This window comes from Notothenia rossii (assembly GCF_949606895.1).
Source record: "Notothenia rossii genome assembly, chromosome: 9".
Taxonomy (NCBI): Eukaryota; Metazoa; Chordata; class Actinopteri; order Perciformes; family Nototheniidae; genus Notothenia; species Notothenia rossii.
The window spans coordinates 30,674,925-30,699,983 of NC_136907.1; the positions used below are offsets into that span (position 1 = coordinate 30,674,925).

General features: G+C 40.1%; 1 protein-coding gene across 1 annotated transcript; it reads left to right on the forward strand.

Moving 5' to 3' along the window:
• Positions 1 to 1,016: 1,016 nt before the first annotated feature.
• LOC307017944 (uncharacterized protein) lies at positions 1,017 to 23,009 on the forward strand. The gene is made up of 3 exons (XM_079647914.1): positions 1,017 to 2,375; positions 18,154 to 18,277; positions 20,047 to 23,009. Exons 1-3 carry the CDS (start codon positions 2,091 to 2,093, stop codon positions 21,678 to 21,680), a joined length of 2,043 nt encoding a protein of 680 aa, XP_079504040.1. The 5' UTR covers positions 1,017 to 2,090; the 3' UTR covers positions 21,681 to 23,009.
• Positions 23,010 to 25,059: the final 2,050 nt, after the last annotated feature.

Below are 25,059 nucleotides of genomic sequence, written 5' to 3' on the forward strand. Positions count from 1 at the left end.
CATATTTGAGCTGTTCACACTCATAACCTATAGGTGGCATGCTTAGCTCTAAATATTCTTCTGTACAGAATGTCTTTCCAAAGCTTAGGAAAAGATGACGATGCTGGTCACTGTTGTAAAGGAATCATCTGCCACAGGAAAAGGGGTTATGTATATTTATTGAAAGTACAAAGTGTATAAACATAATTTCTACACTATATTCTGTAAACGCAGTTATCCATCAGTGCTGCACGAGAGAGGCACTCACTAATATTGACAACATCTTATCCCAAACTAGATATTTGATACTTAAATATGTAGTGACAATTGCTATAATCTCAGTAATAACTCCGACAAACACACCACTGTGTGTGCCCATACATTATCAAATGATTGGGAGGAGGTTATGTTGTTATTTCCTTTTATATTTCAGATTTGTATTTCATTGTGCTTTCCATTTGCAATCGGAGCATGGAGTGCCCTCAGCAGATTGTGTGTGTGTGTGTGTGTGTGTGTGTGTGTGTGTGTGTGTGTGTGTGTGTGTGTGTGTGTGTGTGTGTGTGTGTGTGTGTGTGTGTGTGTGTGTTGTGTGTGTGTGTGTGTGTGTGTGTGTGTGTGTGTGTGTGTGTGTGTGTGTGTGTGTGTGTGTGTGTCATGCCTTCAGACTCCACCAACAGCTGTCCGAGTGAGCCTGCACAACAGAGACAGAGGTGAAGTCAGTTTGACAGTGGGATGTATGTGACCAACTGTGTTACTGTTTAAATGGCACAGAACCAGTGTTTTATTTTTTTTAATACTTTATGCTCAAATCCTAATAAGTTTAATTGGTATTATCTATCCCACTTTTTTTTATCAAAAAGGGGTAATTCATTGTTTTAAGATAAATATTTTATCGGCAAAAAATGGGTGTTTAGAAATATTGCATTCATGGATGGACCACAACTCTTCATAATGATTGTTACTGCTTGCCCAGTTTTATACAAATATTTTAATTAAAAATGTCTATACATTTTGTATATCTTTTCAATAACTTGTGAGCCAATTTTTGTGTACTTTTAATAATATGTTATGAGAGGGGCACATTTCATGTGTGACAAGAGAGACAAAGACAGTGTTCAACATTTCAAAAATGTTTAGTATTGCATAAAGTCATTTCGCACAAAAAGATAATAAAATACCATTATGGTTTTTTAATAACAGAGTTTGTGTCAATTATTTAGTCACAATTTTAGTTTAGTTACTTACTTTGCCATCAACCTTAATGCAGTTTGGGGTAATAAATACATAATTTATGCAGCCAAACATTGTTTTATTTCTTAAAGGTGGGGTGGGTAAGTTTGAGAAACCGGCTCGAGATACACTTTTTTTTATATTCCATGGAATGTTCTTAACATCCCGATAGCAATGAATATCTTAAGTGCTTTGACAAAAAATCCACAAAAAAATTTCATCTGTGGAAGCCGTAGTACTGTAAAAAGCACGACCAATCCTTTCAGCCGGCCCGGCTAAAGTAACTGGATGGCCTACCTGCCTGTCAGCCTTCCATCTGTGCAAAAATTTATCTCGTGCCCTCATTGGTCATGTGCGCGTTCGTGTGTGTTGGAGGAAGGGCTCTGAAAGGAAGTGGCAGATTTTTTCCGGCTGTGTATTTTCAAATTCTAGCGCACTCTGGCTGGTTTCTCCAAAATTACCTACCTCACCTTTAATATTTGTTGTTGGTATTTGTTTTGGTAACACAATTTGTTTCAGTAACTTATTTTCAATTGATTTAATTACACTACTGAAAAAAGGGGGGCCACAGGGGGGGTCCAAGCACAGTGCCCCCCCCCCCCCCCTAGAAGCGCCCATGTAACTGAGGGGGAACTGTCGCTGCTGGGTGCAGCGTAACTGTCTGTCGGATATCCAACTTCAAACTAACTTCACTGTGCTTCAGCGTAGCTCAGATTTGAGGAGGAGAACGGGTCCGAGTCTCCAGCGGTGAGTCCAGCCGCTGAACGCCCAGCGCTGCAGCTCAACTGCGGGATCCGGAGAGCTAGAAGAGTGAAGGACTCCAGAGGGTCTATTCAGCCTCCCTTTGTTGGGAAAAAGTGAGAGTAAAACTGGAGGGGAGGATGTCTTCACAGAAGCTACCGGGCTCTTTTGGAGTCCTGTTCCCAGGATACTCTCTGCCCATGAAAGCAGAGCGCAGTCGGAATAAGGAGAGGCTGGAGGCCAGTCTGGCCGGTTTGTGTGAGCTGGAGCTGCTCAAACAAAGGCAGGAATGCCGGGTGCTCAGCGCTCTCTGCCTCGGGGACTCTCCGGTTCCCGGGCGTCCGCCTTGGGGAGCCCTGCGGTCGGCACGCTGCGCCCTGGACGCACCGAGCGGCAGCGCGTCGGAGGACCTCAGCCTCCAAACTGTGAGTAACTGTGAAATGATGCTGTTTTAGATTGCATGGGCTGTAAAGGAGATCCTGCTTTCTGCTGGAGTAAAAGGCAGTTCGGTGTGCATCCTTATAGATGCAAAGTTGACTAAATTGTAGGTTTGTTTTGTCGTGCGCAATGGCAGCAGTTTCGAAAACTTTGCACATGAAGGGCCCCGAAACAGGATCCTGAAATGATTAGAGACATTCAGTCTGATAAGGTTCGGTCTTATCAGCAGACAGCAGGGTTTGTTGTCATGTGTGACCTGGCCCGTGTGTCTGCTGCAGTCACAGATCCGGGTATTGGGGAGGGCTGGCATATGGGTTATTTTCTATAATTACTTTATATGCTGACTTTTTAAGATTACATTTGTCATGGCTTTGTTATATGTTTCTGATCTGAGTCTCTTCTTGGAACACTGCAGGTCCCTGGACCTTCTTATGGTACATTAACGATTGAATTAGATTAACAAGCACTGAGAGTATTGGGAACATTAGAAGAAAAGAAAATCCTCCTGGCTATCATTGACCTCAGTGTGCAAATATGAAGCCATGTCAGGAGGGCCCCTGAAGTCACATTACCATGTAAGGGAAAACCTGGGGATAGGCTCATTACCTTATCCATTCCATGATGAAGACAATGGATTATCCAGACATTTATATCCCCTGAGTTTGGATAAATAATGCCGTAACAGTTGAGGTCATACTTTCTACAGACTGCCTCACTCCTTCGGATTTGTTCTAGTTCTATCCAACTTCTTGGAACTCTTTGAAATGGATTCAAAAACCAACATCAGCGTTTTTAGATGAACTGTTACTTACTATTGGCTAGAAAAAAAGAAAGGTTTTCTATGGCAGTTACTTTAGCCAAAGAGTCTATGTTGCATCTGCTTAATGTTTTTACCAGATGATGCTTCGGAATATAAACGACATGCCTCAGGATACAACAGTTTTTGCCAGATTTTTTGCATTTGCCAAATGTAATGTACATTGTTGCAAAAATTACAAACTATCAGAATAATAGACACTAAAGCAGATACAAACTGTAACGCTGTAGAAAACACTGTCTTATTATATTGTTTTATTATATTATACTTGCATACAGGAAACCTTTGTGAGAATGTCACAGCGTTAGCATTTTTTACATTTTAAAGAACTGTGATATTTCCTCTTGGGATCTGTACCTGAATTTCTGTGGAATGTTCAGCAGTTTCTGAAATTAACTAACTTGTGTAAAAGACCTGTTGATGCTGTTATAATAATAATAATAAATGGGATTTGTATAGCGCTTTTCCGAATGCTCTTAGACACTTTACATAAAATCATGTAAGATATCTCCAGTTTCCTCTGAGGCCAGCGAGCCTGCATCAGCTCTCTGCAGCAGTGAGACAAATGTGTTCTTGAACAGGGATGCAGCCGATAAGAGGATGAACTGAACGGGCTACATGAAACAGGATGGATTTTGTCTGGCTCTTGACAAATAAATATTTTAAGTATCATAAGTGCACCATCGTGTGTTTTACAGGGATTTGGACATGAACCAGCTCTCCGATTGCTCAGTTACAGCAAACAGTTCTCAACAAAAAAATAAAATAGAAACAACACTGTAGAGGGGGAAAAGGAGCCAGATGCTGTGTTACCACCAGAACCATTTTAGACTTTATCCATGTAGAGAATTTGGAGGAAAAATCCCCAACCATTATTAGCAAATCTATAGTCCTGTAAGTAATAGAAGACATTTTAACACTGAGATTAAAGTGCAGTGGTTTGGTCAAGAAAAAGAGGGCTTGTGAGTAATTGACCTTCTCACATCTATCTTTTCCGGACTTTTACTCAGACCATTGTTTAATTCCTAAACTGTGACACAGGATATCTGATTCAGTATTATTAAGACCGTCTGCACATCTGCTGGGTTTCCAACTGTTAGCTGAAGGAAACTAGAAATGGAAGGCATTCCTTCTGTGAGGTCTTTAGGATCCCACCAGTGTTTGGACTATACATTAACTTGAATCTGATAAGGGTTCCAGTTGCAACATTTTTCACGGCTATAACTTCTTTAAAAGATAAACAAATCCGAAAGGCATAAGCAGAAAACAGCTCAAGCACAGGATTGACCACGAAACAACAATCAACTGAATTATTTGTTTAGATACACAAGTATTTCTTCCCAAAATACCGACGTTTTCTCAGGACCCTTTAGGTTCAAGCAACACATGGTCAGTTTACAAAAATATCGAGATTTGGGAAAGTCGGTTTTAGTGTTAGGGTTACTTTACTTAAGTTCATAATTAAAATCAGTTCAACATTGAGTCTTGGGTTCACATGGGACACAGACTGGGGTCTCCTGGGTGAAAGTCATGTGTTTGTTGACCCATCAATCCCTTTGCTGATGGAGTGAATAGCGGGCCAGAGCAGTTTCTCTGCTCAGCTGATATTGCTGCTGGTAGATTTCTATTGGAGTGAGGTTTGTCTCAAAGAGATGCTAACGGTTCATGACTCATGTCGGTATTTGTTGACAATGACACATTACATTTCAGATCATTTGAGTACTTTTTGGTTGCAGACTTTTTACTGTTACAGCCGTTGATCTCATCTTGCATTATATGTAATGCTCATCAGGTTAGGGTTACTTACATCACAATTTTCCAGAGAGAGTTGAATATGAAGAAAACATTCAGTCAGTCCTTAAATAGAGCCAGACAAGCGTGATATAATAAACATGCACAACTTTCAAAGTGAAGTTGAAAGAAAAGTTCAACATTTTTGTCACAACCCTTATTTATAATCTAACAAACAGAGGTTTAATCCAGTGGTGTTCATCACATTTCAAATGTTTTATTGAAGCTCTATTGACACCAGTTACAAATGTCTATAAAGATATTTGAGATTAGAACAGTTCCAGGCTACAGTGAACATTTTCGGCTATTATTCAGTTGTTGCCACTTTAAATTCATTAATCTTTTATCTGAAAACCACACAAAATCTTTGGTGTTTACACATACCGCATCAATTTTAATCAGGCTAATAGCCTCACAAATGTTAAATGTCAAGCTAAAATGTTTGTTTTTTAAGGAATAGTTAGAAATGTATGGATTTCTTCTTTTTTTTTTTTCTGACTTTTATGTATGTACATGTATGTATGTGCATGTGTACATGTGTGTGGGTATGTACACACATGTATGTGTATATGTGGGTATACATATGTGAGTATATGGGTACATGTATTACTGTTATTATTCTTTATTTCCTTATCTATTAATTTTCTTTTAATATTATCTTCTTCATTACTTTACTTTTACATATACATGTATCTATTTATTTAGTTATTTAATTGACTAGCTAGGACCGGGAGGGGGAGAAAAAAAAAATATATATATTGACTGTATAAATCTAAACTCATTGTGCCTGACTCAATAAAAAATACAATAAAAAAGAAGAAAAAAATGTTTTGTTTAGCATAAAGACTGCAAGCATGGGAAACCTGTGAATCCCACTGATAAACATGATGTACCTAATCTGTGTAATCTGATCACAATCTGTTCACAACAGAAATGTGAAAGCGTCATGGTATTTGCTGGAACTACTTTCTTGGGAGCAGTGGCTGAAGCCTTGTTGTCACGGTGAGGTTGCCAGGGTAGCAGCAGAGTCTGCAGGAAGTCACTGCACTCTGATGAAATCATTCAGACTGTTGAAAAAAACTTGAAGCTGCCAAAACCTATTTACTAAGTAATAAATGTTCAAAGAAGCTAGCCACAGTCAGAGAGTCTGGGAAGAGATCTGGAAAGAGATCTGGTCATCGGGCTGCGATACTCCCTCTGAGACCCTCGGTGGTTTCCAACACACTCAAGTTCTCAGCCATGACTGAAGATCTTTAATCATTTCTCAGGCCGGTTCTGCTTCAGACCTGTATTCACCATTACACTCAGTGTTTCTCAGTTCCTACTTAAAGTTATTCTCCCTCTGTGATTGTTCCCATCAATCAGAGGGTCTGATTGACTGATGGGTTTCCAGTAGAGAATCTCTTCACTCCCTCTTGTTAATTGTTGGATTCTTATACTGCAAAAGCTGAAACGTTGACTTTAATTAAATGTATTCCAACAGAATTCACTACTAGCAATAATATTAAGTTTAAATAGGGACAACTCAATATTATCTCTTTCAAGAAGGTCTTTGTTGACATACATTGAATTAAAGTAAACTTTTCAGTTTTTACTGAGAATGGTAGCTAAATAACAAATAATTAGCATCCCATAATATTTTTTTATTTTTAAACTTAACTCCAACTAAGTTCTATAAATGTCACATACATTTCCCTTGCCATAATTCAATCGACCACAATTAGACTCCACCAGTGTTGTTCTGAGGGTATAAAGTATCCTTCATCATAGGATTATGCTCAAGTGTAAATAATTATTTTGGAGCACATTTTTGGTTTGGTATGTGTGTCAATGTTTATATACACTCAATGAGCTGCACTGACACACTGCTCACTTGGTCCCCTTGTTGATATTGCTGCATATGGCATGTGCTTCAACCGCCAGTCTGAGGGTTTCATATGACATAACTCACTGCAGACCAGTGGAACGTGGAACTTCTACAGGGTTATTATATACGGTAACTTTGATATGCTTTATTCAGTAGCAGTTCATGTGTGTGTGTGTGTGTGTGTGTGTGTGTGTGTGTGTGTGTGTGTGTGTGTGTGTGTGTGTGTGTGTGTGTGTGTGTGTGTGTATTCATTAGTGTGTGGAGGAGATATATAAAGAGGTGAAGGGGCAGAGAGTGATGCAGGATAAACAGAGTCGTGAGAAAGAATGTGTGTCTGTGTGTGTGTATGAGAGAGAGGCTGTGTATGTATTCGTCAGCAAGAGCTGCTGACAGCCATGTGACAGCTGACAGCAGCTGTGGAGGCAGCATAACCTTCAGTATGTGTGTGTGTGTGTGTGTGTGTGTGTGTGTGTGTGTGTGTGTGTGTGTGTGTGTGTGTGTGTGTGTGTGTGTGTGTGTGTGTGTGTGTGTGTGCATGCGTGCGTGCGTGCATGCGCGCGTGCGTGCGCGTGCGTGCGTGTGTGTGCGCGTGTGCGTGTGCGTGTGCGTGTGTGTGTGTGTGTGTGTGTGTGTGTGTGTGTGTGTGTGTGTGTGCACGCTCTGCATAATCAAATAAAGACATTGATAACCAGAACGGCACTCAGGGAGCACAGAACTCCACCAAGGCCAATGGGGCATTCAAATGCCCCTTGGGTGGTCCCATTACCTGAGAGTTGGGAAGTCGTTCTCTCGACTTCGTGTTTATTAGCTTTAAGTTCTAACATGGTAACAACCTGGATGCTAAAAAGAATAAAGTTGTACGTTGCTCGGAGCATTTCTGATGAGATCGCCCAAGCTTATATCTGTTTCAAAATTGTTTTTGGAGTGAACGTTTCGTAGTCTCAAACACATTTTCCCATTATTGTAACAAAGTATATTTACTGAGGTACTGTACTAAACTACAATTTTGAGGAACTCATTCTATGGTACTTTATGCTCCTCCCCCACTACATTTTGGAAGCCAACATGTTTTACTCCATTGCATGTATATAGTTACTTTACAGGTTCAGGTTATTTGCAAAAATGTAAATCAATAATTAAATAAACATTAAAACCAGTGTAGGTTAAGATATCCAGCAGCAGTATAATAAGAATTAGCTCCATATTTTCAGCTGTGATAAACATATCCATGCATCAATAATCATAATTTAACATCTGTTTTTACACATAACGAGTACTTTTAGTATATTTTGAAACTGAAACTTTTTTACTTTTACAATTATGTATTGCTATTTTACATTAGTAGAGGATCTGAATACATTTTCCACCAGTGACCTCAGCCCAAAAGCCTTATATGGCGATGTTAATGAAAGAAATACATTCCTCAAGCCAAGCCAAAAATATAACCTCCTTTGCAGTAAGTAAGGTTGATGATCAGGACGTTTAAACTAATGTTCTTGCAGTTAGGTGAGGTGACATCTTAAAGGACTTAAAATGAATGATGTGCTGTTTGATAGGGAAATCTTATCTTATTGTCAGTGTGGAGTTGCTTCTTTGATTAGCAGAGCTGCTGACAAAACATCAAGAGAGTGAGCAGTAACACTCTCCCCTTCAACAACAGCCGCAGATTAATTCCCCTTGAGCAAGGCATCAATCCACCAAATGCTCCTGCAGCCATCAGTTAAAGTCTTTCCTGGGAGTGCATGAGGTACATTTGGTACGGTGTGTATTTGTTGACAGAGTGTGTGTTTGTACTGTCATCTATCATACAGTAAGTCTCAGTGGAGAGCTTTGCAGCTGTGACCAACGTGTCACTGAAGCCAACACAAACATTCTCAACTCTAATGGATTTGTTTTGCTTACGTTTCGCACCTTGCTGAATTGGGCAAACACAGTAGCATGTCTGTAGCTGTTTGGGCTGCAATGGGGTAGAGGGGTGGGCCTGGGGGGTCTTCACTGAGCTGGCAGGTCACTTGTGAGGTCTCCAAAACAAAAACTACCACTTGGTTGCTTAAAGTCACAGCTGTGCAGCTTCAGGGGTGTCAAGGGAAAACAATGCATGACTAGGAGCTGGGACACAATAGCCCAGAGCCCATCCTAGGTCTCCTCATTGCACCAACATCTTTCTTTAATAACATAGAAATGTTGCAAGCTTTTGTTACTAATCTTTCTCATGTTGTTGTTCGAGGTGAAGATGGTGAATGCAAAACAAAGATAGAAATCCTGCAGGCCCAAAATACAATCAAACTGTTGGGGATAAAAACACAATAAAGCCGAAAGCTTATTTCCAATCCGTGATGCAGGACAGATTGAATTGCCTCAAAAACCTTGCTATGGTTGGCGGGCGGTGCTGAGAGGAATGTAAAGAGAATTTAGGAAACATCGAAACCAGAAAATACAAACGGATGTACAGACTGCTTAGCCAATGGGTGAGCGCATGCCATTTCCACAGGTCAAGCAGAACTCTCAATGATATTGCTCTGTCACATTCCTTATGTAGTACAGTTAACTCGTAAACAATGTTGGAAAGTGTTTGTATACATTTTTTTTAAAATAAGCATAGCACATGTCAAGTATAAACCACCTGATCCACGTAAAATAAGCAACAACACTCAGGACAAATGGGACTATTTGAATTGATTCCAGTAGACACAAGATAACACATGTAATCTAATTTGTTCTTGGAATGGAAAACATATATATCAGTCACACTCACATTACAATTCATTTCTTATGTGATTAAAGAAAAAGAGTCACAGGATCAATACATCCGAAAGTAAGCCCCAGTATGTGTTCACTGTCTGGCTTTAATCAAGAGAAAGGAAATGACGGCGACCTCTGCAGGATACTGAGGGCGATTTCCTGCAATAATCAATATTTGTTTCCAAGAAGGATCAACTAATTTGAGTAGATTGAGTTCTTAAGCATCTCCTTCTGACTCTAATAACCTCAGAGCAGTTGAAAAGCAGTCAGTGAATGGATCCTTGGCAGCGTTGGTCCTGATCCTGGATTAGCTGTATCCTCCTCAAGTCCTCTGACTGTGCTACAGTAGTTCCAGCTGAAATATATATTTATATGTATAGGGCAACACCAGCTGCCAAATGCCCCTTAACCTCCCCGTGAAACCTGAGCTGGACCATGGATGTTTCATTTTCATGCTTGTTTGCCATCTGAAGATACTATCCAGGAAACCGAGAACCGTTTTTGGCCCAGTGTTAGGGTCCCTTCACATCTGGTTTAAAACAGAGCTGTATTAGTGGCAAACATTCCAAGTTGACTTTGAAAATAAGCTTTCAGCCATTCCCAGTGCGTGATTTAATAAAATTAATGGCACTTATATTTCCTTTCAAGTTACATTTTGCATATATTATATATAATACCTGTGTCTTTCTTTAAGATAAGAAAGCTGAACTGGGAGTTGTAAAAAACTGATGGTGCAAGGTCTTTAAAGAAGTTACAAGATCCAGTCCTCAGAACTTAGTTACATTTAATTAATTGACTGATAAGAAAGTGAAGGAAAGTAGATCTTAGTGCCGACACTTGTTACTTTTTAGTGTACTTCAACAACATAGCCCAAACTGATTTCACTATGTAACTTTGGACTAAATGCTACCCAACCGTTACTTACTAACAAGAGCAAACTAAATATTGGAGACCACAGCTACAAATTCAGGACTTCACAAATGGCATCATGGTGCTGCTTAATGTCAAATTGAGTACATACATTGTAAAGTGTGGCGAAATGCCTTGTACTTAGAATACACCGATGTTGCACTCATAACGTAAAACAATCTGAGTTCGGAACGGACACTTCACACACTCTGTCGCCAACGTTGCATTGGAAGTCACGTGACCAGCAGTGATTGCAGCTGCTCCTGTCAGCATAGCACTATAAAAGTTATACATGTTGAGGTTTTCCACTATTTCAGAAACATTATACTGGTGTTGAAAAGAAGCCACCGTTAGTTTCATAGGGTTGATTGAGCAGTCAGTAATGATTTGGTACCAACTGTTAGCTAAATAGCAAGTTAGCTAGTGTGTACAGAAGCATCACAATTGAGACACATCATTGGTGCTTTGACTAAGTTAGTTAGCTGCAAAATAAAACAAGCACTCAACACATAGAGAACCTTTCTTATGATGCAAGCCTCCAGTCACAGGCACAGAGTAACACAGTTACACGATTAAAGCTAAGGTTATGGAAACTGTTGAAGTCATCACACTTCTGTTTCTAATTGGAGAACAAAATAAGTTTCTCAAGCCTTATATATAACTTTCAGAGTGTGATTAACATCACATGTAGCTTAGCTTGAGATACGAGATAAGATCAGCAGACTTCCTCCAGCTTGCTATTTCTGACATACATAGGCTACTGCACATCCTCCAAACCATCACACTTTGTATGATGTGGTTGGTTCTTAAAAGTATAGTAGTACCTTTATTTAGAACTTCGCAATATTCAAAAACTGGTGTGCATGTAAACTGTGTGTGTGTGTGTTGTGTGGGCGATAAAGGGTGCAGACAGAACATGTGAACACTTAGTGTTTAAGCAGTTTAACTTTGCAGGGTAAGGGTTTACATTATTGATCACAGGAAATAAGACTGAATGTTTTTTAAGGTGGCTGCAGGGGGACTCTTTGTTTTTTAGTCCGTCTCTGTTTGTTTGAACTCCTTTGAAACATCACTCCCATTAATCCGTGTTTCCTGGTTCGGTTTTTTTTCTAATCCCCCAACCTAGAAGGGAGAGCCTTTCTGCTATCCATCCCATCTTTACCTCTCCATCCTGTATCTCATTCATGTCATTGTGACAGCAATTCAAACCTTTTTAAATGATTTTTAGATTTGGAGTCTAATGTTCAAGGTGCCTGCTTATCAGTACACACACTTATATTGTTCTGCATAAATGAGAGTCCACCACTGTGAAATGACCTTTCATTGAGACAGCCTTCTCAAAAAGCATTCCTACCCCCACACCCAACCACACACTCACACACACTCTCAAGCGGTTTATCTATTCATCTGCACTCATGTTTCAAACAGGCGTATGTCTCGATTTACATTTCAAATTGAATTGTGGGAGAGTTCAGTGGAGCACGCCTACAAAATGAAAAGTCAGGTTTAGTGCAAAATCACTCCTTACACCCCTACATACACAATAAAAGTAGCCTGTATGAAATATGTTGTGGCTCAATTAATTCCTAAAATGCATCTATCTTGGCTAGACTTGTCTAAACATCACAATGCATAATCACATTTCGACAAATCAAATCTGTTGCCAAATGCATTCCTGTGAAAAGACAGAGCTTGTGTTTGTGGAATGCATATTATGTTCATTATTTGTGTGAAGAGGATGGTCACATACAGGTGTTGTCAGTCAGCAATGTCGATGTAATGAATACAAGAAGTGTACTTCAGTTCTGATCATGGTTTCAGTTAACACAGCAGCATCAAGCCAGAGTGAATATTGTTCATTTATCACACAAAAATACACTTTGAGCAGAGGATGGAAAACATTACAAACTCTACACCCAAACGGACGTCCTTGCCAAGTATGACTTTGTTATAGTCAAGTAAGCTGACGTCATACAGACTATACAGTGTTAATTGTCGGGGACGCAGTCATACGAATGCTTTAGAGTTTGACCTCTGTGACCAGTGAAAGTGTGACTGTCAGCTTTACAGCTCAAGGCGGCAGTATTACTGAAGGTGTGTACCCGCGGGCACACTTGTGCGTGTGCATTCATGCATGACTGGGTGTCTGTCTATGCAAGGACATGAGTGTGTGTGTGTGTGCGTGTGTGTGTGTGTGTGTGTGTGTGTGTGTGTGTGTGTGTGTGTGTGTGTGTGTGTGTGTGGAAACAAGCAACCATTGAGCCAGAGTGGTCTCACATAAGTAGCCGCTTAAACCCACACACATCCCCTTTATACAGTGGATGCCTGACATAAAGCCAGCTTAATTCTGCATGCACAGACATGTGCGCGCACGCACGCACGCCCACACACACACACACACACACACACACACACACACACAGACACACACACACACACACACACACACACACACACACACACACACACACACACACACATGTTGAAGAGTTGTTGCGGTTGAGTGAAGGAAACAGGACCCAAATGCAGATTACACTGATATTGCCTTTATTTCAAGGATAAAATAATAACTTGGACAAAACAGAACACTCACCGGTGAACTCAGTCACAAACAAAAGAAGAACCAACACTGAACACAGGAAGAGACAAGACTAAATACAGGGAGGGGTAATCACAAGACGAGAAACAGCCGGGCAGGGGAGGAGAAACACAAGGGCCACAGGTGAACACAATCAGATAACTAGACACACCAGGGAAACTAACTAATCTTCAAGGAAAGAGATCTCCATGTCAAACTTCTTCCATTTGTAGTTAATATTCTTTGAGTGAAATGTGCAAAAAAGGCAGCTTTATGAGATTTATTATATTGCTATAACTCCAACTTTTTTTAAATGAGAAGTGGGTGCAATTATGCTCAGATGCAAAGGCTTTTGGATTTGTTCCAAAACTAGCATACTCCTGGAGATACAGATCTTTTGTTTCACTCTTAGCTTTGTAGCACTTATGCTCTCTGTTATCTGTTATATTCAAGTGTTTTCCAAATATGATGCATGTGAGCTCTAAAACGCAATGTATGTGAACTGCATGCCTCAAGTTAATATATCAAGTCTTTGGAGACGTGCCCATTGATGAACTCACCCAAAAGAATTAAATCAATTCTTATGCCAAAATCACCGCTATGGACTTATTGTTGACTGTTGGCTCTCAAGGAACCATACATTATGGTGGTCTTCAGTTTAATGCTGTGTCGTTTTTAAACTTGGAACTCGAGACATGGACTCGAGTCAAACTTAAGGCATAGAAATGAGGACTTGAGGCTTGACGCCTATGCTCCATTTGCTTTGGTGTACCCCAAGGTTCAAATTGAATCCCTGTTTATTTTTGGGATTGTGTAGAGATTCCCACATATCTTTGAATGGCTTTGCTGATGACAGACACCTCTAGAAGCTGAGGTTCTTTTTTAAGGTACCTCGAGAAATGCTGAATTGCCAAACATTTTCTCCAGCTTCATTTAAGCAAGAGAGGGTTCCTCATTTTTGTTCTTGCAAATTCCACCAGTAGTATAGCCAGAGCCCGTCCTCTCCATACAGTCATTTGGGGATGACCGTTTTGATTCTTCTTTACATTTGACAAAACATTATGCCTACATACAAGTCAAACTCCAAGTGGTGCCAGCAGTATTCTACCAGACCATTTCTACCAACATAACCAGCCCTACCATATGCCTCCCACTTTAAATCCTGTCTTAAAAAACATATTTTTATAATTACTTTAGAGATAGGCATAATAGACTATACATGATTTATTTAATTGTGTCAGTTACAGTTATTTACCTTTTTTTTATTTCAGTAATTTAATTGTATTTTCCCAGAGTCAGTCAAATATTCTTTCATCATGTATTCGATGTCAACCTTTATTATAATCCCTGCAGGCCTAGCTAAATATCACGGGAAAGATCTTTCCTCTTAGCTTGCAAGTTATTATGTTGTCCCTCTTGAGATGATGCTCTGGAACCCCTAAAGTCCCGAAATGTGATGTTTTCTTTTTCTTGTTTCCACAGGTTACGTTTACCTTTGGAAACAAGGTATAATCTTGTGCACACAAGATCAAAAAACATTACATTTGACAGGACTTGATTTGCTCCATATACGTAATGCTGACGTCTTTCTTTAACATCAAGTCTACAGAGTGAGCATACAGTATATACAAAATGTAAGTTAAGAGCCCCAGAGCCAATGATAAACCAGGGCCAGAGGTTTGACTCTCAGTGTGGGCTCTCTTATTATCCAGTCTAACATCTTGCTTCTGCTAACCAACTTTACGCTTGTCTCAGAGGTGTTTGGATTGGGACTAAAACTTGGAATCACTTCTTCGCCCCCACTTCTTACTGGAACTTTCCTACAGCACAGTAATCCATTTCCTGAAGCGAGTAGGCAGATGTGATTATGTGGAAAGAGATTCCTCTGTACACATGTATAGATTTGATCTACTGCAAGGCATCCAGTGGATCATTTAGAGGCTGTTATGTTGTGATACCTGTTAGCTGAGTCTGGAGGGGTTCAGATTCACATTCTGTGAAGCAAACAGCGCATGTCAGTGCAGACAGTCCATCTGTTTGTGTAAGGAGAATTCATGTCTGGAATTTGGTTATTTTGGTTCAGCTGGTGCATTTTCCTCCCGCAGGATATTATAATGTGGTGCATTAAATACAGCGTAAAAACGACCCTACCAAAAACTCATTGGAAGCTCCCAATTTCCAATAAATTCACAGTGTGAGAGCGCTCTCTCTGCCTCTTTCTCACACTCCGATGTTGATAATGATGGAGATGATGCAACATAAAGCAGAGTCGAGGGTGGTCTCTACTGTTCTAGTGTTTAACATCAATACATGCATGATGCAGTCATTATTATTAAATAGTGACGTATTATGGAAACTAAACAAGAAAATGCCTCACAATATCATGCCCTGTACTGGCCTTTCCTCTGTGTTATTGATGGGTGGTGGAACATGTAATGAACTGCTCTCCAGTAGAAACATTCATGAGGTGTGCTTCTAAGAAAATAACCAGACCTCGATTTTCAAGTTCCAAGCTATATTAAAAGTTGTAGAGAAAGAGAAAAATTAATATAATGCCTGGGCAATTGGAAAAATTAATATAATGCCTGGGCAATTGGAAAATTACCTCAATGAGAGTACATATATTTTTTATTTATTTGTTTTTCAAATGAGCTCAAAATTAGTTTAAAGGAATTCTTCATTCAAAATGTAATTTGCCACCCCCCCTCCACTAAAAAGTAAAATGTTTAATATAGCCACAGGCCAATTGTGTAACCTTTAAAGGGGCCCTATTCTGCTTTTGGGGGTTTTCCCTCTCCTGTACTGTTTTCCATAGGTTTTAATGCATGTAAATGGTGTGCAAAGACTAAAATCACAGTGTTCCTTGCAGAGGGAGTTTCCCTGAAAGAAAGAGCTTTTTGAACATTAAATTATGGAAATTATGTCACAGAAGAGGCATTAAATACAAACATGAACCTCAAAAGGAGCATCATAGAACCCCTTTAAGCTTGAAGATATAACATTTGTGACATATAATGTTAGAAATAATTGTATAAAACTGTGACATAGCAGTCACTTGTTTATAATAAGGAGGCTAAAACAAACCTCACCAGCTGTGTGTTGACTAACATTATGTTCATAATGAATTGTAGCTGGTTTTTCTCTCTTGAAATACAGCTGTTGCTCTGTGAGTGTGTGTCATCAGTGGGGGACGCAGAGAGAAGACTTCTCACAGTCTCAGTGTTTTGGCAGCTTCATGACTCTGGTTTACAGACTTTTATAGACGGCCATGGAAAACATAAGTAGGACAGACGTTTCCCCACTAAAGTATATAACGTTAATGATGTTTTTATACCCTGCAGGGGGTTCCTGAGGTGTATCATGTTTGACAAATAGTAGCTACACTATCAAATAAAGTTTAACTGCAGTAGTTGTACAGTGTTACTCCATTAGTCATAGTGGGTTTAAAACCAATGTTTTATCTGAAGGTACAACTAAACAGACTTTATTAGTAATCCAGATGTTGGCATTTGATGGACTTTCTGCGATAAGCAGGTCTGGAATTTGTAGAAGTGTCTCAAATGTGAAACATGTGGGTTTGGTTAAACATGTGAGGGCTGCTCCAGAAATCAGCTGACCATCTCCTGTGTCTCAGGAGTCTGCCTATATTTGTCTTTGTTTTGAGTAAAACATAATTCATGCAGTGACATTTATCATGAAAGTTTTTAGTACCTATATTTAGTACCTATATGGTGATGACTTCTCTTCTCTGTCACTGTGCAATGTTGTTCAGACAGGCGGGGGGTGCTGGCTGGGGGTAGGGAGGGTGGGGGGCGCTGATGGTTGGCATGTTATTGTTCCAGTGTTGTGATAATAAGTGCTTGTGGTCATAGCTGTCTGTGAATGTGAAGGTTGTTGCTCTCTGTGTCTCTACCTCTCATCCTGGGAGAGGAGCAGGGAGTGGTATCCACACTCCAAATGATTGTGGATTTGAAGTGTTTTCACATAGGCTATATGTTGCAATTTGGATTTGGTGTTCTTTTGAAGAGGACATATTCTGCTCACTTTCAGGTTCATATCAGTATGTAGTGTCTCTACTGGAACACGTCTCCATTCTTTAATGTTCAAAAAGCTCTTTATTGTTCTCATACTGCCTGTGCTGCAGCACCTCTTTTCACCCTCTGTCTGAAACCAGAGCCCAGTCTGCTCTGATTGGTTAGCTGGCCGGCTCTGTTGTGATTGGTCAACAGCTTAGAGATGTCCCACACATAGCCTATTACTTACAATGTGTTGGAGCACTAGCCAATGGAAGTGCGAGTGTTACATACTGTAGTGATGTCACTATGTTATTGAAGTAAACAAAGGAGTCCAATGGAGGTGTTCAGGCAGGGGGGAGAGAAACTCCCTCTGGAGGGAACACAGGGATTTTAGTCTTTGCAGACCATTTACATGCGCTGAAACGTCTAGAACCCTACAGGAAAGGGAAAACCCCGGAAAGCCAAAATTAATAGATTAGGTCAAAAAGTGTAAGTTGGGTCACTGCGTATTAGGATATATAGAAATAATGCTCAGACCTTTGGAAAAATCCAACTACACAGGTAAGATGTTACTTACTCATTAAATCGTAATAACATGAAATCCAAAATGAGCATCACATTGTGTACACAATGACGATGAGAAAGCTGCATGAAAACACTTGAGTGCAGTCAAATCATAATTGACTCCAATACTTGTTGGCCAAAGCCTTTCAAAAAAGTAACATTTTCATCAAATGCAGTACACAATTTCAAATGTGAACCGATCAGCTTGACCTGCTTAATGGAAGTGAGGATGTGAGTTTCTGCAGCCATAATGACTATTCCCCTGAAAGTTTAAATGATGCTATTGGATAACACTTATACTGTAATAAAACTGAATGTGTCTTGAAGCATAAAGCACTGATATAAAAGTAGAAAATAAAGGGCCTGCCAAACACAAACATGTTTTTGTTCTTTTTGTGTGTGCTCTGTTTTGATCATGCCTTTGTGCATTCCACCCCTTCTCAATACAATCTACTGACCTGTCTGTCTCTGTGTATTTCAGAGCAGTCTGCAGTGGGGTATGAAGGCGTCTTTAGAGCAGCAGGTGGCAGAGCTGAAGGTCAGCACGGGGGCCCACTCAACAGGTTCCCCTACTGACCCACGGGAGGAAAGCCAACTGATTTCAGGTAAAAATAACCACCTTTGCTTCTCCCTGAAAGATGTTTCTAGTGAAAAATACATGCAATTTTGATGATGGACACTACCTAAGCTTATTTAATTATTTGTATGTATTTATTTACCATGGGCAGTGCACATTAATATACAATATTGTAAAGGTGCCAGTTAGCCAAGAGTTTATTTTTCCTCTGTACAGACATACAACATAGCAAAATTGTCTTCTATACTTTGTAACTGTTACATAAATCAATGGTGTGCATTGCGTAGTCTATTGTCTCTGTGTGCAGAATAGAGAAAACAAATCTCCTTCATTTCTTAATGGATTATTATATATACTCTTTTTTGTCTAATGCTTTAATTAAAAAGTCTGCCTGAGCTCAATGCTGTAGACACTGGGGTTATTATGGATGCAGTTTAGTGCCTGGTAAACAAACATCAAGCAGACAAATATATGACACATCCTCAGTGGCTAAGTGTCCTCCCTCACTGAAGTTTCACCACATCTAAGCCCATAATTCATGTCGGTGAAGAAGATGAGACCCATATCTGAGCACATTGGGATTTAAAACGACAAACAATGCTGTCTGTTGTACCACAGAAGCAGTCATCTCATTCTGCACGACCATAATGAAACTTCTCCCGTGTCTGCTTGGCATACAAAGAACATTCTCAAACATTTGTTTGGGAATTCTGAAAGAAAATGTATTTCTCCTGTGTAGCAACTAGCAAGTGAAGAGTCTTCGGCTATTATGTTTGGAACAGAACTAAAATAGTATTCATGAAACTGGTACATCATGTCATATTGAAACTTTAGCCCAGGGTCAGTGTTGCATGTTTTTGTAGGTTAAAGGTGCAATGTGTAAGATCGTTATCAACCAAATGTAAAGAGGTCCAAGACGTGTATGTATTGCATTGCAGATATATGTACTGAAATAGGCATGCCTCCACAATAATACAATAAACAAACTAACATAAAGCATGGAGCATACAGCCACTGGTAAAAGTCAATTCAAGGGAAACACACAAGGCCCACGCGCCACATCTGAAGATTAGAAAATATTGACTGGCTCTCTTAGTTTTAGCACTTTATTAGAGGTGTGCATATTTGTGCCCTTCCTGTAAACAATTGATGACTTGAAATGTATTCATTTGTTTGCAGATACTAATTGAAGTGAAATGCTGCCCACTATTTCTCTGAAGCGGGTGGCTCGGAACCACACATTGCATCTTTAATCACAAATACATCATTTGTAAATGCAAATGAAGGCATCCACTTTTGATGAGTCAGAAAATGTGTATATAGTAGTAGAATAAAAAATATAATTTAAATAAATAAAAACTCATCATGCTTCGTTTGAAGGTTTGTTGTTGTTATTGGATTTCTCCCTCCATAATTTAAATTGAAATACCAAACTTCCTCTCAAGAAAGAATACTGTATATGAAGTTATGATTCATCAATGTGTAGAAGTACCAGGTTGATACAGATTTGCCTTCCAATTAAAGTAGTCATATGTTTATGTGTTTTGTACAGACTGTCGTGGAGTCCTGGGCATTGCCCATGTGTCCTTGAGCAAGGCACCAAACCCCTAACGGCTCCTTCACTCAGCCACCTCTCCATTAGTGCATGCTATCGGTCCTGTTTGTGCATGTGTGTGTCTATTTTGGGCCGTAAATAACACCAGAGTGGATAACTGAACCCCCCCTCAAATGAATAAAGGTGATTTTAAAAGGAAGGATGATTCTGCTAACTTTCTTTGCCTTTTCTCTGTTTACCAGGAGAGGTTCTTGCAGCCCGTAAAAATGGATCTCCTCAATCAAATTACCATCCTTTGGTCCCTCGATCCCTATCAGCACCTGAGGGGACAGGGGAGACAGAGAGGGGGGAGACATGGCTGCCAGACTCATCAAGATGGGCCATGGTTAATGATGCTCTGGGGCAGATGAAGGATGTTGACCCGAGTCAGGAAGATTATCAACAAGCACAAAAGGTTGAGACCTATATATTTGGATTGGTCCAACGCCGAGTTCTACCCTTGCGCTCCTCAAAACCCCGAACCAGTCTGGCCCATGATCCCCGAGCTGCTAGTGTGGTGAGGCAGAGTAGTTTATGCCGCAATAAGGAGCAACATTCAGCGAAGCAGGTGTCTGTTCAAGAGATCACTTCTCCATCCCAGAGTACAGAAGCTCCACAGGATTGCCATAACTTCGACCAGGAGCCTTACCTAGGGACAGGGTTTACTGAAGATGCCCCACCCCCGTACCACCAGCATCTACAGCCCAGTATCCAGCATCAACCAGGACTTTATCACAGGTCAAGACAGACATCCATGATTAACATCACCCGCTCAACATTGCTGGACTATCCAGCCTGCAGAGTGCTTCAGCCCCACCCAGACTCCAGCAACAGCGAACCCGAGTCACCGCAACATTTTCACAACTACCCTTCTCCTCCAGCTCTTTCAAAGCCTCATCAGCCACCTGATGAGCAGCTGGTCAATGCAGAGTATATCCCAGCCCAGCCTTGCCGAGCCTCCACCAGAGCGTATGCCCATCATCATTCAAACCCCCATAAGGCGTCCGTGGTGCCTAAACCCAATCGAACCACCTATTCTCCAGAAAGAAGCCATGATCATCAAGAGCAGCCACCCACAGCATCCCAGATTCAACCGTCCAGATCTAGAGCGGGCCCAAAGAAGTGTCGCTCGAATGAAGACAGAAATGGGGCCAGCAGGAAGCCAGGGAAGAAGGCATGTAGGTCTCAGTCAGAGAACAGCCTGCAAAGGGTTCCAGAACGCAAGTACAACACAGTGGAGAGGGACGGTGGAGGAAGTGGAAGTGGTGGAAGGGGAAGCCGCAGTCAATCAAGGAGCAAGAAACAACAGCAAGGAGGGGGGGGCTGTCGGCGCTGGCAGTCCACCCTGGAACTCAGCCAAGACGAGGCTGAGCAGCCACCCATGCAGGCACCCATGCAAGGCTCTTCAGCTTCAAACCAAAGGGACCATTGTGCAAGGCGAATGCGCAAATCTCGCCCCACTCATGCAGCGCATGTCTACCCACCCCCTCCCCACTCCCACCATCATCAGCACATGGAGTACCAGATAGAGAGGGACCTAGTGCCGCTGTGTCCGCCTACAGAGGGCTACCCTCACCCCCGTCAGGGAGAGTCTGAGTCCAGCATGAGCGAGGCAGACTCTCCTGATTCCAGTACTTTGTCCAGTGACTCAGATGAGAGTGGTGGTCTGGTTTGGCCACAACAACTACCCCCACAACTTTCCGTCCCATCACCCTCTGCCCAACCAGGGGCACCTCTGCAGCCCAAGGCTTTTGTCAAGATTAAGGCCTCACATGCCCTTAAGAAGAAGATCCTGCGCTTCCGCACTGGCTCATTGAAAGTAATGACCACTGTATAAAGTGACATGATGAACAGACAGAACTGAGCTTTGAAATATATAGAACAATGCATCACAGACATTACTGTGTACATTTGAGTGTAACAAACTTGGTTGTAAAATCGAAAGGATGTTTTAGATGACAAGACATGAAGTAAATGGCCATTATCATATCAGCAGTTTTTTTTAAATGGGATGTTAAATGCTATTTCAGTGTTACATTTAGCTAAAACTCTAGGATGATTCATGCTTTTTCAAAGTGTACCATATTTGGCCATATTGGCCCCCTGAATATCCCCAGACACGATAGTCATCATAACCCATGCTGGCATTGTCTTTGAGCTCAGCCCAATACACCTACCATTATAAGAGACACTGGGCCTCATTCAAGAATGTTTTGTGTCCTGGAATATTGTTACATTGTAGGGCTTGTTCCTAGTGGAATCCAAGTCAGATCCACCAAACATGCTTTACCACACACATCTGACAAATGCCACCTGTTTTTGAGGGGTTCAGTGAGATTGTATCACTAGCGTGTACAGGTAGGTTTAAAATAATATGCTGCCAGGTTTTCAACCTCCTTTCAAAGAAGGACCCTTTCTTAGGATAACTGTTACAAACAGTTTGATTTTATTAGGACTGAAAAATCCTCTTTTGTTGTTGAAATGAAGCAAAGCCGTTATTATTGAATTATTAAGTCATATTGTAATTAAATAGGAACATATCTCAAGACAAACAACCAAAGGTTAGTGCTTTCTACATGTGTTCTTCATTTACCCACAGCCAATAAATAAACTGTGGGTGGTAGTAAATACATCTGTTAGGCACACAGAGAAGTGATTGCAGTAAATAAATAATTGTTGTGTAAGAGAGGATTGTTACTACAGTACAAAGTGCGTTTGAGACATTTTGTCTGGAACTGTGTGGTTTAGACAGTAAATCTCAATGTAGCAGAAAACAACTATTGACTGAAAATAAGTATATAAATCTTCAACATTTTACTGTAGGAGCTGTCAGAAACAAACAAGACACCACAGCAACACGTTTTATATTGTCTTTGAAATGTTTTGGAGGGATCAAATGTATCACTAACAAAGTCAAGTATTCTTAAAAAGAGCATTGTAATGTTATACAGTATAGAAAATTGCAGTTCTTATTGTATAAAGTTAATATGAGGGTACTTGAGCAAATTAAATGTGTCTGCCCAGAGAATGTAATGTTATGAAGTCACTTTCACTATTTGACAGTATTATCCTTTTAAGTGCACTCGCCAACTAACTATTAGCTTCTCTTTGTATGAAATGTGTTTGACAAAATGCAGTATATGAAATTAAAGTATATAAACAAAAATGTCTACTTTTATTCTATTAAGGCTTTGCTTATGTACAACCATCAGTAGTTTTGTCAGTGGAGGCTTTTGTTAATGCATCATGGTGTTCAAATGGCCAGCTAACATTAATGTTGCCAGGGAAGACCACATTACACCTGAGGGGGCACTTTTATCCTGTCATAGGCCATTTAGTATTGGTCTTTCAAATAACAAAACATCTCTCTCAACAGAATGACATGTCTCTCAACAGTATGACATGTCTCTCAACAGTATGACATGTCTAGTTATATTGACATAGTTGCCAAAAGCTCGGTTCCTCCTGATGCATGTCTTTGGTGTTTATATTGGCTAAACTACTTGGAAAGGTCAGCATATCTGTTTTGACTAGCCTCCGGGTCCACTTTGGCCCAGTAAGCACAAACAATGTGATCAATCCCCAACCAGGGTCAGCATTGTATGGATCGTCTAGTGCTCAGTTCTGTGGATGCACTTGTTTCAGCTAATACACAGTCAGTGCCAGCAAATGCTGTTCTTCACAACTTATATATTGTGATAGGAAAATGTGTCTTTTGCCTTCTTGGCTAGATGTTCTCTTAATGGTTCATGTGAATAGTATAGGGTAGGTTGGTTGTATAACTCTTTAAAATAACTGGTAACTGTAGTCTTTTTTGGGCCTTTCTTTCTGGACTGCTCCTTAAGTCTCTAAAACTGTAATGGTTGGGTATTATGAGAAATCAAGATGCTCATAACGGATAGACTGACCAATTAAATCAATAAATACAGGGGTACAGGAAACATTTATCAAACGTTGCTACAGGCAAAAAACTGACCTGTTCGCTCACAGCCACTACTTCCCCAATTATTTTTTTATATATATATTTTATTATATAATTAATGGACATTCCAACTCCCCTTTAGGGCCCCTGGGTTTTAGCACAGGAAAGCCTGCCCAGCTAGCGGCGAACGTTCTCACAACTTTGGCTAACGTTACCTACAGGTTCTAATAAGATTTTAAAGAAACGTTTTAATCTGATGTTCAAAAAACCTTTTTAGGATGTTTATTTTTTCAAATAATGTTCCTATAAGGTTTAAGGTTAATTAAGACATAACGTTTTAACTGCAACATTCAGAGGATGTTCTGAGGATGTTATTGAGGCCTGAGATGACAGAAAGTTTTTTTATAAAACGTTCCTTTAATGTGATATGTTAACAAAGGTGGAACGTTTTGCCTGTAACATTCGGAGGATGTGTTTTGGACGTTTTTGGGTAACACATTAAAGATGTTCTTTATAAAACGTTCCCTCAATGTTACATGATAACAAATGAAGAACATTCTCCAAGCAACATTCTGAAAATGTTTTCAGGATGTTATTCTTTTTTCATAAAATGTTTCTGTGATGCGAAATATTAACACAGTCATGGTCAACGTCAGATTTATTTTTAGTGCGCTTTAAAAAACAAACTTGTTGCATTTGTTTGAAAAGGATGTTTAAAAAAAATCTGATGTCACTACATTTTCATAAAACAAGCACGTAATTCATGATATTGCATGTTTGCGTAGGCATGTTCCCACGAGTTCCCGGCTACACATTGTTGGTTCTAAAAACATTCTAAGAATGTTACAATTCATTGTTATAGGAATAGTTTCATCGAGAATTCTTATTTTGGTTCCTAGAATGTACTTCTGAAAGGTAGGATAACGTTCTCTAAAAACATTCTTAAAATGTTTGGTGATAACATTGTTCGAACATTATACCCCAAGTGTTTTTGTTGTTTATGCACATACCTCTATTGTCATATGGATCGAATAACACTTAGAAAACCAAAGACAGACATATAGAAGAACGGACCGACTATCCAACCCACTCTCTTCAGTCTCCGTACAAATGACACGACTTTACACATTGGAAAATGCATGCAATAGATACGCTAAAGTCTGATTTTGCGTGCCTATCATATGCCAACTATTCCCATTGAGTTCTGAGTCCGAGTTTTGCGTGCATATGAGACGCAAATGGATATGGTCGGGTCTGAGAAGACCGGAAGCTGTGTGGTTCATAAAAACATGTT

What these genes read in the sequence shown, in the direction of transcription:
- LOC307017944 (XM_079647914.1), top strand. Translation starts at nt 2,091, where the DNA reads ATGTCTTCACAGAAGCTACCGGGCTCTTTTGGAGTCCTGTTCCCAGGA. An exon ending in AGGACCTCAGCCTCCAAACT is followed by an intron (nt 2,376 to 18,153) that starts GTGAGTAACTGT and finishes TGTGTATTTCAG; the next exon opens with AGCAGTCTGCAGTGGGGTAT. An exon ending in GGAAAGCCAACTGATTTCAG is followed by an intron (nt 18,278 to 20,046) that starts GTAAAAATAACC and finishes TCTGTTTACCAG; the next exon opens with GAGAGGTTCTTGCAGCCCGT.